The 17,339-nt window shown below is 43.9% G+C and overlaps 1 protein-coding gene across 1 annotated transcript in view; it reads right to left on the bottom strand.

Moving 5' to 3' along the window:
* Window positions 1–17,339, bottom strand: part of madd (MAP-kinase activating death domain) — a 58,780-nt gene that overhangs the window by 21,393 nt on the left and 20,048 nt on the right. Inside the window, 10 exon segments of the mRNA XM_080498694.1 lie at window positions 6,426–6,527; window positions 8,460–8,599; window positions 8,856–9,109; window positions 9,819–10,024; window positions 10,115–10,218; window positions 10,298–10,454; window positions 10,545–10,780; window positions 11,811–11,983; window positions 14,270–14,326; window positions 17,187–17,267. Of these exon segments, the coding sequence (XP_080354820.1) occupies window positions 6,426–6,527; window positions 8,460–8,599; window positions 8,856–9,109; window positions 9,819–10,024; window positions 10,115–10,218; window positions 10,298–10,454; window positions 10,545–10,780; window positions 11,811–11,983; window positions 14,270–14,326; window positions 17,187–17,267 (1,510 nt within the window).

The raw sequence follows: 17,339 nt of genomic DNA, 5'->3' as shown, positions 1-17,339 counted from the left end.
GATGAAGGACAGCCACATCTGTGACATCATGCATGAAGGAAATTAAAGAGGAGTGGATGTAGGGGAGCTTGTTCATTCAGCTCAATCGCTATAGAGATGAATATTTATCTTTTTTTTTTTTATAAATCTCGGGAGCATTTTGCTCACAAATTGGCACAAGACGGTCCAGAGTTCAGAGGACTGCAGTACTAAATGAAGCTGGTCATTAGTGGGTCGTCTCGTTAAAGCTATTCACTTAACCTGCCACTCCACTGAGCACATCTATTCATCTCAATATTGTTATGCCATTTTAGGACTAAATTAATCCTCCTCGGGGGGGTTTTTAATTCTCCGTTTTATGCAAAAGTGGGCCAGAGCGCTGCGTTATATTAATCTGTTAATAAAACTTACATGTTTTAATCGGCGTTGCCTCATTCACACTGATTTCTATGACACACATTGTGCCACTGCACTGAGGCTCTCTATGCATCGTCCAGTAGAAATTATACTGGAGTTAAAATAAATATGATAAATGCACCCATCACAAAATAAATAAATAAAATAATCCTTTTCCTGCTACAGTTGAATCCAAAACATTGTGGCCACTAACAATGGCCAAGAGAGGGCGCTAGATTTACACATAAAAGCATGAGATGATTGCTGCACCATGTTGTTCTTACACAGCTTCATGTATTCATTGTGTTTTTGTTTTTTTTAATTGCAGCAAGTAACATTCAGCCACAATGACGTTTTCAAGGTAAAACTTCAGATGGGATCCCGTCGACACGACGCCGGCGCTCGGACTCTCTGGATGACATCACGTCACAAAAACAAACGGTCCAACTGGTGGCCTGGCATGTCGTTTCCATGGAAACCGGCACACTTTTCAAAACGTTCTCGTCTAAAGTCAAAACTTTTCCCGAAACAAAAACGTGAAGACGACATGCATCAACTTGAAACGATGACAAGTATAAACAAGGCCTCGGTAATGCTGCAGTGTACGTGCAGCAGTGAGTCACTGCAGCACTCAGTTCAGTTGAAGTTTAGGAGACTTCCACGCTAACCCACAGCACTGCACCGACATTAAGGTCCCGTTTCAACGTGACGACACCTAATCCGTTAAATAAAAGGAATGCGTTTACACTGCAGCAGCGGACAGAGAGACAGCGGTGTAGTTAGTCTGCCGGGCCACGGGGGGGCGCTGTCGCTTGGTTCTGTAATGAAACTACACAGACGTGTGCAGAGAACAAAGAAAATGGAGAGAACCTGACATCCTTAAGGACTGACGGTGCATCAGATGCCACCAGGGAGAGTCTGGGCTATTAAACTACTGATACGGAGGATAAAACTAGAACACATTGTTAACAACTGGGTGAACGGAGGTAGGGGCTAACAGGCTCCGCCTCCATCAGTCTCTGCAGGAGGGATTAGCGGCCGTGAAAACGGGGCCGAAATGACTGGATTTGCTTTATTAGCTTTTTTTTGTTTAATCAGCTTTTGAACTTCAACAGCAGCCGTGGTGTCTGCTGTTTGGAGGAAACTTTCCAGAGTTTATAAAATACCTTCTGCAGGATGTCTACTTACTTGCCAACAGTGAGGCGGTGTGCATTCATGCATGTGACAGCAGGTAATGTCATCATTTATCTAAACCCCCCACATAAAGACAGGACCTGTCAGGAGCTGACAGGCAGGAGATACAGTCGACTCTTTCCTTTTTTTTTTTTTAAACTGCGCCGTCACACTGTCAGAGGCTGAACTCTCAGATCAGAGCTCCAACCTTCACTGCTGTTCATCATTAGAATCACAGATGTGTGGCTGCAACTCAGGGCTGGAAGCTACGACACTGTACTGAGAAACTCCTGAAATATGTCAATTATGTAAAATATTGACCTTTTTACACAAGAATGTATAGTCAACGACACATTTTAACTGTTTGCATGTTTTTAGTTGTCTTTCTTCACACGTCAGATCCTCCTTGGCTTATTCTCACAAGCTTCACATGTTGCGTCACAATATTTTGGACTGTTACCATTTTTACCCGCCTCCCCAACCAAACCCTGTAAAATTACAAAATAAAAGCTGAAGGAACATCCTAACACAGTATGTGAATTACAGCTTCTTGATTATATTCTGAGCAAGAAGAAATCAAATGTAAAAGACGAATTTGATTAAACCAGCAGCACCGAAGAATTTGTCTATGTCTTAATTGTTCTTATTCTAAAGAGGCTGCAAGTGAAGCCGTTCCAGAAACTCTCTACCGAAGGTCACAGCAGAGGACGTGTGGAGAATTCTTATGGCTGTTCTCCGCCGTCTTGTCAAGCAGGCAGACCTGAGATGGAAGAGTCGGTTGGTAAGACGCAGAGGGAGCTCATCGTGTGGAGCGTCGGGCAGAAGGTTTTCCTCAGTGGGCTTAAAACAGAGGCTCGAGAGCCGCCCTCCACCTCGGCGGTGGAATCTTTGCTCCGGTTGCGTCACGATGAGAGGATAGAAGTGAAGCCCATCTGGACAGTAAGTCACACTCAGAGCGGCGGCCGACGAGTTAAAGTCAGGAAACCTCTCAGGCTCGCCCGGCGACCAGCGAGGGTCCCGGAGCGGGTAACACCTCCCCGACAGACGCCACCAAACTCAAGTCTCTCAACGTGAGCAGCACTTCTATACACGAGTTCTGAATCCCCTCCATTGCGCTCAGGAAAAACCTGCACATCCTCAACTCAGCCGGCAGGTACAGGTCCTCTGCCCGCAACTGTTCATATTAAAAAAATTACAAAAATGTTTTTTTAATTGAGAAGTAGTGGACAACATGACAAGAGCAAAAAATAAGCATCCAGTACATCCAGATTATTGAAAATACAGATCGTTATGACTTCAGAATTTTCACAATTAAAAGTTTAGTGTGCAGCACAAATGATTCAGCAAATCTTCTCTGTGGGAGTTTGAAGGACAAACAATATACGGCGGCGACGCTTCCATTGGTTTCCCTCGTTTCTATTCCTATTCTGGATTTTGCCTTCCTGTTCCGTACGTGGGGTTTGCAACAAGCGTCACGTTGCTGCACATTACACTGCTCCTCTTTCCACCCTGTGGACTGATGACATCACAGTATTTGATCGTTCTTATCTTGTTTGTGATCGGGCCAGTTAATTCACCGGGGGTAAACACAGCGTGGCGTGGAGCAACGGCTGCTTTGAGGAAGCTGAGCAGTCGATATGGATGGTGGGAAGACGACACACACAGTGACTGAAATGGGGGAGGGGGGGGTGTGGGGGGTGGGTGGGAGATGTAGTTGACTGGCTTGGAGAAGCATGCAGCTCACTCGGTTTAAAAAGGGCAGAACCCACCTTCTCCGCTCCCCGGGCCGGCCTCTGTAATTATCTCCATTAGAGAATTTAGGCCAAATACTGCACACAAAACCCAGAATTAGTGCCGCGGAAAGGTGGAACAGGGGGGAGGGACCCCGGCCCAGACGCAACCAGTCGCCTCAACATCAACCCCGGCATGCTGCACACTCAACATGGCGTCAAAACAGAGAACACAGAAAAAGAAAAAAGAAAATAAAAGGGGGGGGGGGGCAGAAAAGACAAATCGACAGCAATGTATTGATGATGGACTCCTGAAGATATGATGGAAAACTCAACGTTTACTGTAAAGTAGGAGCAGCAGGCAGCTCATACTTTGTAGTAAAATACATCAGTAGCATCGGGATGTTAGAACTTTACATCCAGACTTCATTCTTCATTACAATTACAAGAATTGTATAATTATAGTTTTAACCTCCGTCTTTTTTCTGTATTATTTTTCCTGAAAACAAAAACAAAAAAAGAGGATCTGCTGCTGAGTCCGTCAGGAAGCTCATCCCCACCCCACACTCTGAAAACCAATCTACAGCAGATCAAGCCTTCTTTTTTTTCTAAGGTTTTGCATGATGTACTTTTAACCCCGGGGGAAATATAGATCGTGTTTTGACACCTGTGATCTTCAGGTCTTCATTGTAGTTAAATCACGGCACGGTTTGAACGGGGGTAACAAAGACTGAGCCGCTGGAGCCACCAAACAGGAAAGGAGGCAGAGAAGGAGAGCAAAAGTGACTTCACTGAGGACAGACTTGTCCCTGGACACCGTCTAAGGCCGCATCCACACGGCGAGAAAATTATTATTTTTGTCTCCGCAGCCTTCTCCAAAAAACCTCCGTCCACACGTCACTATGAACTCCGTTCAATACGAGGCTTCAGGGCATGTAGTACTCATGCCAGGCCTCTAGGGGCGCTGTGACTCACCAAACACACCAAAAACACAGAAGAAAACAAAGCATATAGAAATCTAGAAGTCGACTCCTGCTCATAAACCTGTATAGAACTCTAGTTCTATAGGTCTATGTTGCTCTCTCACTCTGGTACCCGTGTAAAAAAAAAAAACTTTTCACGCTTCTAAAACCGCCTCATGTGGACGACAGGCCAGAAACATCTGGTTTAGGTTCTGGTGTGGACAGGGCCCTAAATATACTAAAATATGAAAACATATTGGCGCCAATGCAGTTCAAAGAGGAACCGAACATCCGCGTAATAACTGTGTGCATCATCACCGGGCATCACAAACACTCCCAACAGTCACACAGAGAGGAAAGGCAGAGGAGGAGAGAGGAGGAGAGAGGAGGTCGTCTATCTCAGCCTTCTGCTGGGAAACTGGGCGGAAGGCGGGGAGAAAGGTCACTTCAAGGGTAAAACACGGCGGCAGGGCGCAAACTAGCACACCAGACATGACATACCCGGGCTGTCGGGGGAACCTGAACAGCAGAGACAGAAGACACGGTGATCAGAGGAGCAGAAGGTTTCCTATGGCAGCTATTCTTCACGCTGTGGAGCTATTGAGTCACTCAATCATGCGTCTCTGCTGCTTTTTCCTCTCACTTAAAGTGAAAATCCAACCAGAACAGAATTCAGACCATGGTTGAAACCTCTGGTTGCAAATTAAGAATTAAGTGTCTAAATCAAAGTGTCATCATAGACAGATCAGCCATAAGATTATGACCACTTACTTAATATTGTGTGTATCCTGACATCCGACCTCACTGTACATCTGCAGTACCTTTTTTTTTTTTTCTTTTCTTGGAAATGCTGTGTTGTCAAACTCACTTGGGGAGTTTTCACACCTTTTAGTGCGAATCCGGCTGTGCACTCTGTGTCCATGTAGTTTGCGTTCACTTTATGCAGCTTGTTTTAATCCTGGCAACTCTTCTTTTTTTTTCATTTGCTGTTATATAAAGTGTCTGCATTTCGATATGTTCCACACAAAGTTTGTAAGCAGCACCGTTCCACATAACCTTTTAAGAAGATTTCCGTAATACAATTACTGAACACAGCAAGTAAAATGCATCAATGCCATTTTGATCATATGATGGAATGTTTGATGTGCACAGCTCATTGGATGATAGAAACCTGCCTGCACTAGATTAGGTAAACAGGAAGTATGTGGTAAAAGTACTGCAACTGCAATATGACTTGAGATTTCCAAATAACGATGCACTTTCTTTTTTCCAAACTTGGCCCGGGACAGTGTCAGTGTGGCTGCTTTGTTCTGTACAGCGCTTAACTAGGCCAACCTAAAAACAGCATGTGTGAAAAAAACAAAACACCCTTAAATCCTTGTGCTTGTCCTTTTTTCCTGCTTCTGACACTTTGACTTTGAGAAGAAAATGTTCACTGATAGATCAGGGGCAATGAAGAGTCTGTGGTCATAATGTTGTGGCTGATTGGTATGAATCATTTGTTCTTTTCCTCTGTGATCAGTTAAGCCCTCTTAGACGTGAAAATTCAATGAGCTCCAATATAATATCCAATAAAGACTAATTTCTCTGTTCTCATAAGGTAAATTGATTTACAGTTTTATTATTGTACAATGTTAAGGAAAAAGACAAAGTGCCTGACACATGAAATAAATCTGTTTTTGGAGTGGATTTTAGACTCGAGAGAGAAAAAAATCTGTTTGATTCATCCTCAATAGTCTCCTTCAAATAGTGCCATATACATGTTGGCAGTGCAGACGGAGGAACGTCGGGCCACAAAAATACTTCTACAAACCTGCTTGCTCCATTTCCTCCTCAATATCAAAACTGAAATATTCTTTTAGCAACAAAAAACAAACAATGAAGACAAGGTGAAGAGGAACACAAATGTTATTAATTGGATTAAAAAGATATTTAGGATATTTAAAAAGTTTAGGTTCTGTTAATAGTATATTATATAATAATTTATGTGTATTTTAGCAAATTATTTAGACAGATATTGCATGAAAAGATCTCGACAATGCAAATGGCAGCAAATGCAAAGCGACTGATTCAAGCAAAGGAAATGAAACCAAGTGATGACTGCAGTAAATCTACACTGATGTTTCTCAATACCCAGTGAACAGCAGTGAATCCACAGTCACATGGACTCCAGGTGCCCTCCTACCTTTGAGGCTGGGGAACGGCGTGGCTTTGTCCCTCGCCGCCTTATTGGGAAGGGCCAGGTTGGACAAACTGAAACTGGTGCCGTGGTTCTTGTACAGATTGCCTGTGACACAAACGACGTGAGAATCAGAAGAAATGGAAAACGACCGATATCTGAAATGTGGAGGAACCTGACCTGGTACGCTTCAGAAAAGGCTAACGAATCTCTGCTGGACATAGATATAGAGATATAGATATAGAGCAGGAGTGTCAAACCTATTTCAGATTCACCTCAAGTTGGCCGGACCGATTACCATAATAACCTTTTTTTCCCCTTTCAAAATCAAATAATTAGTACAGAAAATTACTATAATCTCAACATTAAGCCAATTAGATTTAGCTCCTGCTATAAATTGCAGTGAAATGTTCAAAAAAAATCATTTAATATGTTGGATTAGCGGGTAATTCTAGTCCGGGTCTCGGTGTTGTGTTCGATAAAAAAATAAAAATTCAAAATAGTGAATGTTTTCTGCGTTGGAAGCTGTCACTTCTTTTCACGGGTTGGATTGATGCCTCTCGTGGGTTTGACACCCCTGAGTGAGAGACAAATGACAAAATAGAATCGCTGGCAGAGAAACAAAGAAGCGCCTCAGGCTAAAAATGAGGCTGATTCAAGGACAAATCCTAAAATCTGACTCATCGTGTGCTGGTCTGTTACAGGTTTAGATTTCTGGGAAGCGTGCTTCTCTGCTTTCTTTACTCTCCATACATTCATATCTCATTGACTTGATTCGTCCATGTCTCTGTATCTTCCTGCAGGATTTGCAGTTTCGCCGTCGCCACTCAGCAAACGCAGGCGTCCCTGAATCAAATCTAATTTACTCTCATTAAAACCGGTCCACCAATGTCTGAATTTGTTTTCCACGCCTACCGTCTTGTTCCCAAAGTAGAAACCCTGTCCAACACCTGCCTCCAACCATTACTCGGGCCACCGGGGGGCAGCGGAAACAAGCTGTGCGAACGCTAATACATGCTAAAATATTCACCGTGTCGGCGTGCAGCTGCCTTTTAAAATATGCAGAGCGGCATTAGTGTTGAGCTGGCGGAGTGTACCTGGACACCTGAGTGCAGCATCAGGTGCTCAGCTCTCGCTGGGTTTGTCATTAGTGAGCAAGCGACACGAACAGCCACTTCATTACACCGTCCACTGATCTCACACGGGCCAGACGGTGTCAACCGTGGCTTCCCCAGAGGAAATGGTACAGAACAAAAACAAACAAACAAACCATCATCTAGAACAGTGTTTTTCAGCCACTGTGCCGCGGCACACTGGTGTTTCCGCGAGATCTCGTCAGGTGTGCCGTGGGAAATTATCCGATTTCACATTTTTCTCACAGTGTGTTGCAGAGTAATCATGTATAAATATTCTTCGCCACTAGATGGCAGCACAGAACGTTGCCGTTGAATTAGAAAGTGACAGACGTCAGTGTGGTTCATCTCCACCTCCTGCTACCATCTTGTATCAAAGTACTGTGTCAGTGACAGTGATGGAGAAGTTTTTGAAAAGGAAGAATGTGAACCAGGATCTCAGCTCTTCATCCATCAGGTCCAGGTTTCACACTGACGGAGTCAAAATTAAAAAAAAGAAATTGGGAAATAGTTTTTTCTGTATTTATTTGATTTCTGTTGCTAAAACTTTGATGAGAACGACTTTATATTGTTAATAGAGGCTACAGAGTTTTGTATTTTAACATTTTCGGGTGGTGGTGGTGTGCCTCGATATTTTTCCAAAGAAAAAAGTGTTCCTTGGCTCAAATAAGGTTGAAAAACACTGATCTGGACTAAAAATGTATTGAATCAGATAGGAAGGAAACTGTCCTCCACTCTGAGTTGTATTTCACAGAATGTGACATGAATTAGCTGCTAAGCCTTTAAAGCAAAGCTTCATCTAATAACCTATTTTGTTTCGTCCGTCCATTCAGTCATGGCTCCTGTAGGTCAGCCCAGCCTCCAGGTTTGTGTTGCTTCAGATGGATTAAATAAACACAATTCTTACTGGCGAAGGACATGAGACCTCCGAAGCCGTCGTTGCTGTTGTTGGAGATGGTGGAGTTTGGCGAGCTGTTCCGGGAGTCCCCCTCGCCGTCAGACTCTCCCGGGAGCCTCAGGCTGCAGGGACGTAAAGGACGCAGCACCCTAATGACAAACGAGTGTCCAAAAAGACGTTACAGAGCGCCGAGGGCACGCGGGAGGACAAAATCTGCACACAACATGGGGAGAGTCAAAGCATTCACGCCGCAAAACGTCACGCCACCAAAAGATTCAAGACCACCATGAATGGAAAGACAATCGGACATGCAGAGTTTTGATAGAAAGCATTGCATGGTCGGTCGGAGAGCCCATTTGAATGACGATGGAGAAATCATTCAAGCGATGAACAAGTTTAACACACTTGTTGCCATTGAGGTTCTGGTTGAATCGAGGGGTGTATGATTCCACTTGCTCCTCTGCATCGGGGTCATCCTCTGAGGGGAAGCCATACTGGGGCTCAAAGTACGGGTTGTCATACTCTTGCTTTTTGTTGGTTTGGTCCACCAGGACGCCGTCGGGAGCCGGCCGGAGGAACGGCTGGCTGACCAGCCCGGGGACCGGATTCTGTAAGGCGGCGCTCGCCGAGGCTTCGATTTCAGGAGCGTCGCCCTGTTCCTGGAGAGACGAGGAGGAATGTTTTAGTGACTATTGCAATTACAACACAACGTGCTGAGTGGGCAGGAATGTTAATCGAAGGATAGGTAATTCCTAGAAAGGACTTATCTTATCTTAGCTGTTATCAGGGTGTGTCAATCGTCTCTAATTGACTGAAGAGATCATATTTCTCCCGTATTGTTTTCTCTTCGGTGGCTTCCTGTTACATCTAAAATTAGCCTTCATCCGGTCTCTCGCCGGGTTGCCATAGCAGATCGTGGTCCCCGTGTTTGACTTGGCACAAGTCGTTACACCAGATAAACTCAAGCTTCTGGGGAATTCAAGCCTTCCTGGTTAAGTTACAAGCTTGTTCTTCTCATGTCTCGGCCGCCGCCACTGAATACTGTCAAAGTTTGTATAAAAAGCTTTTTAGATCGAGGACTTTGTCGCAGTCGTCGAAACCCTTAAGCGCAAGCAGCCAAAGTAGATAAACACCAGATGATCTGAGTGTGTTTCTGCTGCAGTTTTCTCACTGAAACTGAATTTTTCATTTCCACTGCTTGCTCGGGAGGGATTATTCAGTCATTTCAAAGTGAAGTGCTACTTGATACCAGTCTAATTAGCACTAAAAGAAAACTGGGAAGTGACTTCTTTCTAAGACGACGATCACATGATGGGGCAGTGAGTTTGTAGAAAGGAAAAGGCACGCGTGAAATAAAAGACAGCATACATGGTTGACTCCCTGGATGATTGTGCTGGGACTGGAGCTCGCCGTGGTGCTGGAGCTGGAGCGAAGCGGTTGGCCGTCAGACTGTTCAGTGGGCCCGTCACTACACGACAGACCCTCTGAACTCTGACCTTCCCTGAAGTCGTGGAGGTCTTGAAACTCCACCTCACTGGCGTCTCCCAGAGCTGCGTGGGTAGGCGGGCCCAGACCTGCAACGTCAGGGGTTTTTTCACCACTCGCATCAGAGAAGCTCACGTGAACGCTGTGGACACCAGTCCGTCGTGACGAGGACGACTTACTCGGCGTGTCTCCCTGAATGTCGCCTTGAATCATCTCGCTCACGAGGTCTCCAAGTGAAGAATAGGACGAGCTGGAGTCGTCGTAAGCCTCGCTGTCGCTCCCGCTGCAAATCAATTCATCGTCAACATCGAGGGAAACCTTCAAACCTTCTGGTCAACCAGAAGTTAAAAACCCAATCGCACCTGTCTGTGGGGTCAGATTCATTCCCCTCGTCCTCCAAGGGCCCGGCCATGGCTTCGACCAGCTGGGAGCTTCCGTCATAGACTCTGTAGAGCACCGGCTGCAGTTGGTGTGCGTACCACTTTGGCTTGTCTCCAATTAAAGAGGGGTCAAACACATCTAAAAGAGAAGAAAAATAATGAAGTAAGTATGTCGCATGACGGCCATCGCTCCCGCCCCAACACTCCTCCAGTGGCAAACAGATCTCACTGTTGTGTATCCTCTGAAAGGCAAGGTTGGTGGGATTGAGAGCCCACTCTCCATAGAACTCCACCGCCTGCGTGTGCGAGAGTTTATCCGCGAAGCTGGACCGCCGCGGCCGGGACGCCAGGAAAGATGTCGACTGAAAAGCCACGACGGGCCGGGGGAAGAGGCGCAAGGTACGAGTGTGCATCTGGAACCCCTGGAGGACATTTGCAGAGTTGAAGAAGCGAACCATGGCCACCCTGCAGGACGACAAGACAAGACAAGAAGGTATGAATAACATTGGTCCCAGAGTAGAGCCGTGTGGGACCCCACGCTTAACACCCAGCATCTTTGACTTCCTCTCCGTCAACTGGAGCAGGCTAAGAAAACGAAGGCCCCGTTCAAATGCATTTGCGTTTGAAAACGATGTCCGTTCACACAGGGATGTCAGAAACGATGAAAACTGCAGTAGGGCCACTAATCGGCGCAGCCGTTTGTTATCTGTGATGAAACCACACTCACACACACGGACAACAACATGCTATGAGCTTTAACACTGGCAAGAACAAAGACTTCCGTATGGACAAAGGGCAAAGTTGCACATCCGTGTGCCTTTAGAAAACCTCAATGAATGGGTCATAACTCAGCCACCATTATTTCCTATGGCATGGCTGTCGCAAAAAGATGCATTCTAAAAGTGTGGAAATCAGACTCTCCACCACAATTTGAGGTTTGGCTCAGGGAACTTGTTGGGATTTTACACATTGAAAAGTTGAGGTATGAGGTCTCAGGAAATCCTCAGAAATGTCAGGCTGTATGGGACCAATAATAAGATATCTGAAGCTGTAGTTGATCCCTAATATCTATAATTTATGTGGACAATGTAAGAATAGGTGGACATTCACAGATTGTTAAACAACTTTAAAACCCCTTTGTGAGTCTGTTTTGTTCTGATCGGTTTTGTTTTTGTTTTTGTTTCTGTTTTTGTTGTTTTGTTTGGATTTGTGTATTGTTTTTTCCTAAGATTCTTCAAAAATACTTTAAGGAATATTATTTGCTCTGAAGGCACCTTGATATTTAATTGTATGGATGCTAATTAATCAATATTTGTTTCTGTATTTCTACTGTGATGTTGTAATTTGCCTTGTTAAAGTAAAAAACTCAATAAATATATATTTAAAAAAACAAAAAGAAAACCTCAATGAACATATGGAACAAATACATTTCAGTGGTATTATCAGGATGCAACAAATCTGAAATATGATTCACTGAAAGACTCCCACGGCTTACCTGGTGGCGACGTCCACCGAATCCACGTCATTGCCATAAATCAGAGGGTTGAACTCTGTTGACGACGGCGAGGCTTTATCTCGTCCGGGCGGGAGCAAGGGCAACTCCTGACCTTCCTGGAACTTCTCCAGGTTCAGAATGGGCTGAGTGTTCAAACTCATACTAGCCAAGGCCTGGAACAGGGAGCATTAAACAAATCACAAACAGAACGGTGGATGAAGAAACGACGACACAGCGCTGCGATGGACCGCTCCCACGATCGGCATCAACATGGAGGGATTAGAATTTGTTCCACTCAAGGCAACGTGGTAGAGTTGTGCTCTCAGCGGGAGAACGGATATTGGACAAGCAACAGACAGCCAGAGTTGATTTAACAAGAAACTCTGGGTCAAGTTGAAATGAGGTTTAATAGAAAAATTGATCCGACTAGATATCCTTCGTCGGGATGCACCGATAACATTTCTAATATCCAATAACGTGTGAGGTCGAACCCTAACCTCAACCTCGTGATGATGACAAGTGTGTATTCATAACTGGAGATACTGGTTCGCTTAGAACTCATTAGGTTGTTTGATATTTATTTAGCACTTTTTTTTTTTTTTAGTTCCATGTCATTTTTATGATTATTTGTGTGCTGCCCTTTGCAGTACAAAAGAAGCTTCTGTGTCTCAATGTGGAGTGAAGAGGTGGAACAGATTAACCATCCAGAGTAAACAATTGTGACATATAATTCAATTTAAGAAAATATAGAATGGATTGATTCTTCAGAAGTACAGCAGTTTATCTCAGTGATGGTTCTTCTTGTGCTGAGAATATTGAATTAAATCTTCGGTGCAATTGTGCTAAATTATGAGTGTTTGAGGGGGTTTGAGGGGGAGGAGTTAATATGTTTTTTACTTCTTCCTGCTCCTTTTCAACATCCAAATGTCAGCATTGTTTTCTTGTTGTTGTTTTGTTTTACCAATTTAAATTTAGTCTCTTCCTTTCTGTATTTTTTATTTGTACATTCAAACTAAAAGTTTCAATCATTCATTTATTCAAGAGGAGATCAAGCCCAATAGTTTCTACACAAAAGAAGCTGGTAATTTAAAAAAGAAATATCTCATGTCTGCTTATCCTATCTAACTCCATTGATTAAACATAGTGACCTTCAAGACGTCGGAGGCATAAAACAACAAAAAACAGCCTCTAATGGAAATAAAAGTAAAAGATAATTGCGATATTAAGGACTTGCATCAGTACTTGGTGTAAGTGTTCCGGACAAGTCCACACAGTAAAGCCTGCAGGTGCTGCCTTCACTCACCTCACTTCCTTGTTTAGTCAGCCACACCCCAAACATTCTTCATATGCACCGCAACCTTGATTTATTCCATTTAATTAGAATGGATTTTCTAGTCTTTCACTCTTTGAATGAAGTGCACACATTTTTACACTGAAAGACTATCATTTGCCACATTTCTTTTGTATTAATTATGCTTTTCTATTTTTGAGTTACTATGCTGATGGGAGGAGTCGTCGGGCCGTGGCAAAGGCGGGGCGACAGGCGAGAGGCTGTTCCAAGCAGTCGGCCTCACCATCTCCGACATAGCAGAGGGGGGGGTTCTTTAGGTTCAGTAGTTTGTGCATTGTCATTTGTTTCCCCCTTGTGTTTTAGTTGGTTTCACCCGATCACTACATAAACCCCTGAGCAGCTCATTTGTGCAGGTCACTTTTGTTACGTCAGATATTTTGAGTTTGTTTTGTTGACCTCATTTTCTGTTAAAGAAACCTTCATTGGTCCGTTGTATTTTGTTGGGTAAATAAAACCCTTTTTCAAAGAAACCTATTTTACCTACTGCTTGGTCCCTGACAGAAGAATGTGGTCGGTGCATCCCTCACCCCCCCCCCTGAGAGTCGCTCTCTGTTTACCACTGCTGTGCAAAACGTTCAATCCACACCATTTTCATGGCTTTTTGCAGCTTTGAGGTGATTCTCCCACAGAATCAGTGTTGGTGCGTGTTGATGCCTGCGGTGGGCGGGTCGGCTCGGAGAGGAGGAGGAGGAGGAGGAGGAGCACAGGGGAAGTAAGTCACTATGCATGGTTTGCTTTGAAGGGGGGCTGCCGCAGACTCCAGGGTCAATGTTGAGCTTAGCAGAATGGAACACGTAAGTAGCCGGGTCTGGATGGAGGTTGTTAACCGCACCGGAGGGGGTCAGCTTCACCGTATCTTGTTTTTGGTTACGGGAAACACTCAACTGATGCCAAGATAGATGCACGCACATTCAGTCATGCCCAAGCCAAGAGCTAAGCAAGTGTTTAGAAAGACGGGTCCGCAACATTCGGTGACGCCGTTGTGCATTTTAGTGAAAAAAAATCTGGAGATTGGGAGACAAGTAGTAGTGACAGGCAAAAACGAGTGTGAGAGAGAAGAGATCCGTGCAGGGGCATTACACATTCCACAGGAGGAGAAATAAGTAACCTTATTTTCAGAGGAGAAGATCTGCTTTTGGGTGATCACGGTCAACCTAACCAGACACTAGGGAGGGGATAAGAAAGATGCGAGGAGAATCACATGAAGGTCTGGGATGACGACTCTGTGACCGACACTGAACAGCACAACCGGGACTCTTGTCTTATTGTTCTTCGTCTCCTTTCAACAGCTCGTCCCTCATTTGACACGACGGCAAATTGTTGGTTTTTTTTTAAATTATTATTTCAACTTCACAATTTTCTGAAGAAAGGAGATAAGAAAATAATCATCTGTGTTTGTTTAGAGCAGACGATGGAGAGCAAAGAGAACAGGAGGATGTGAGAGAGATAGAGATAGAGAGAGAGAGATAGAGAGAAATGAGAGACATTTTGGGAAATGAGACGACGGCTGGATCTCAAACCACGTACTTCCATTAGTGCCCCAGTTAGTTTTGTCTCAAAGTGCCTGCTTCACCGTGAAGCCTCACCGACGCTTCTCAAACTGTCACGTATTGTAATGGAAGCACGTGGTTTGATACGACACAAGAGAAGAAGAGGAGGAGGAGGAGGAAGGAGGAAGGAGTTGTTCTGATGGTCAACATGAGAGACAGGAAGCGACAACATGATTTCACTGACACGATCCGACTCATGAAGACCGATGATGGTGACCAACCAGTGCTTACAATGAAGTGACGACAGACACAAAACAGCAGATCTTTTCAGACACACAAGATTAAAATACTTGCAGTGTTAAAAAACAAAACAAAAAACCACTACATCCTATATTGACTCCCAACACTACAACCCACCATGTAAGACGAGCTGAAATAATAAAAAAAAAAAAACAACCTTGTATAAAAAATGAATAAATAAATAAATTGGGCCACTTCCAGGACCAATTTATTTCGGTCGTCCAGATTTGGGCGCAAGTATTCTCTCATGTCCTCCCACATTAGCAGCGATCCGCCGCGGCATCGCCGTCCTCAGCTGACATTTCCTCCGTTCACAGGTATCAACATCGCGAGTTTGATTCTACACATATACGGCGGCTCCGCCGAGGCTTCTGCACCGCAGCCTCTCCGTCACACACCCGCACGCAGGGAAGGAGCTGCTCGTCACACCGCTAATGGACTGGCTCCGATTCAAGGTGCATTTAAAGCAGGAAGGGATTTAACTGTCAAGACGTCTGAAAACAAAAGGTTGCTTTTCAAGTTAAAGTTGAACCGACAGTGTCGGTAATAAACATGTGCTACCGTCCATAAATGAACAGCAATCTAATGGAAATAAATCATTTTCAAATCAGGCTTATGTATCCTAGTTATATTCTGAAATACTATTATAGCATGACTGAGTGGCGACAAAAAAAAAAAAACCAAAATACCGTAGAGAAATCAACAAATAAAGCTTAGCTTAATGTGAGTGTAGAATTAAGTCATTTAAATGGTACTAGTTAGGAAAATTAATGAATTGAATGAATAAACAAATAAAAGGCTTATATTTGTTTTTCACGTCTCCACTGAGAAACGGAACAATTCAAAGCAGGTGGCGTCAGATTCTTTTTAGTTCTGAGGCCTGTTTGACACCCTTGATTTAAAGTAGAATTTCATGTACTATTAGTCTTTAATACAACAAATTATTGTAAAAGTATTGTAGTTAATGATTAAAAAATATCATTGACTGGTTGCAGTTTATTGAATCGTTTCTTCTGAGATGTGAATTTGTGTATATTTGTTTATGTTCAAGTAAAGCTCATATTAAAACTTGAAGGCACATAATGATCACAAATTCTGGGTGTAAATATTTGCAAAGATTTGAGAATATTTCATAAATTTTTACATGGTAGAAGAATAAAGCGTCTCCATGAATCCGAGCCAGAATCGGGTGTGACGCTACGTCAGCGGGTAAAAGGGGGGGGGGGGGGGGGGGGTCGGTTCGCTGTTAAAAGCCACACTGGTCATTATGCTCAGGTAAGCAGCATCCTAGCATTTCAGTTTTACCTCCAAGAGCTAGAGCATGCAAGGGAAACAAAACAGAAAAAAACAAACGTTTGTTCATGTTAGTTCACTACAAATCCAACTTGAAACGCCGTCACACTCGTCTACGATACATACGACCGCTGGAGAGGGGAGCCTCACTCCTCACTCCGCTGAAAGAGAAGCGTTAGGTTTACGCCGTGGAGGGATCAACTGGACGTCACGGTTTAAGAACATTTTCTTTTTTAAAAAGGTGCTTCAAAGGGGCATTGTGTAGAATCTAAGTCAGGTCTCAGATTGTACATTAGGTGGCAGTGTTGAGACACTTCTGGTCTGTTCTTGGTTTTCAGCTTTAGTTCTTCTTGGCAGATGTAAGTTGTGCTCCACTGGGTGAAAGGTAAATACTTCTGTAACTCACAGTAAAAACATGGTATAATACCGAAATCTTTACCGTCTATTTCTGTGAGTGACTCAATACACCATCTGGTGGTGCAAACTTGAACTGAAAGATTGAGCAGTAAGTTGGTAAACTTAAATGGTCTTTGACATCGGGACTGTGGTTTTTGTCTCACACCGCGTCCACACCATGTGAAAACGCAGCATTTTGGAGTTCTAGAAAGTGTCTCACTGTCAATTTTATTCCCACCTGAGTGCAGATGAGCAGTGGCAGCGAACCTCGGGAGAACTTTTTTTCTTAAAGTTGGCTTTTCAATGCAACAAAAAACTTCCGTTTTCTCTTGAAAGAGTTGTGTGTACAAGGATTTAACGTTGCTTATTATTTGAGGTTATATTGATTCACAATAAATGAAAATATCCCATATTGCACCTTTAAAGATGCAGAGCAGTCCCAGTGGGCTGGAGCTGAACAGCGGCTGCCATGAAGCAGCAGAAACGTAAAGATGTACGCCTTTAAAACGTAATAAAGTAATAAAATAAATAAATCCAACTCTTTACCTGTTTGAGATGTTTCTTAAGCTCGAGCGCTTCGGGCTCTGGGAGAGGCGGCAGGATCTCTGCGTTGGTCGGCGCTATAACCTGAGGGCAGGAAACTGTACGTCAATCCAGACGCGACATAAAATATTAAGGCCGAGTTAATTCGCCTTAATC

The sequence above is a fragment of the Blennius ocellaris genome, assembly GCF_963422515.1.
Source record: "Blennius ocellaris genome assembly, chromosome: 1".
NCBI classification, from domain to species: Eukaryota; Metazoa; Chordata; class Actinopteri; order Blenniiformes; family Blenniidae; genus Blennius; species Blennius ocellaris.
Note: the sequence above shows the minus strand (reverse complement) of the source record. Positions and strands in the feature narration are given on the sequence as shown.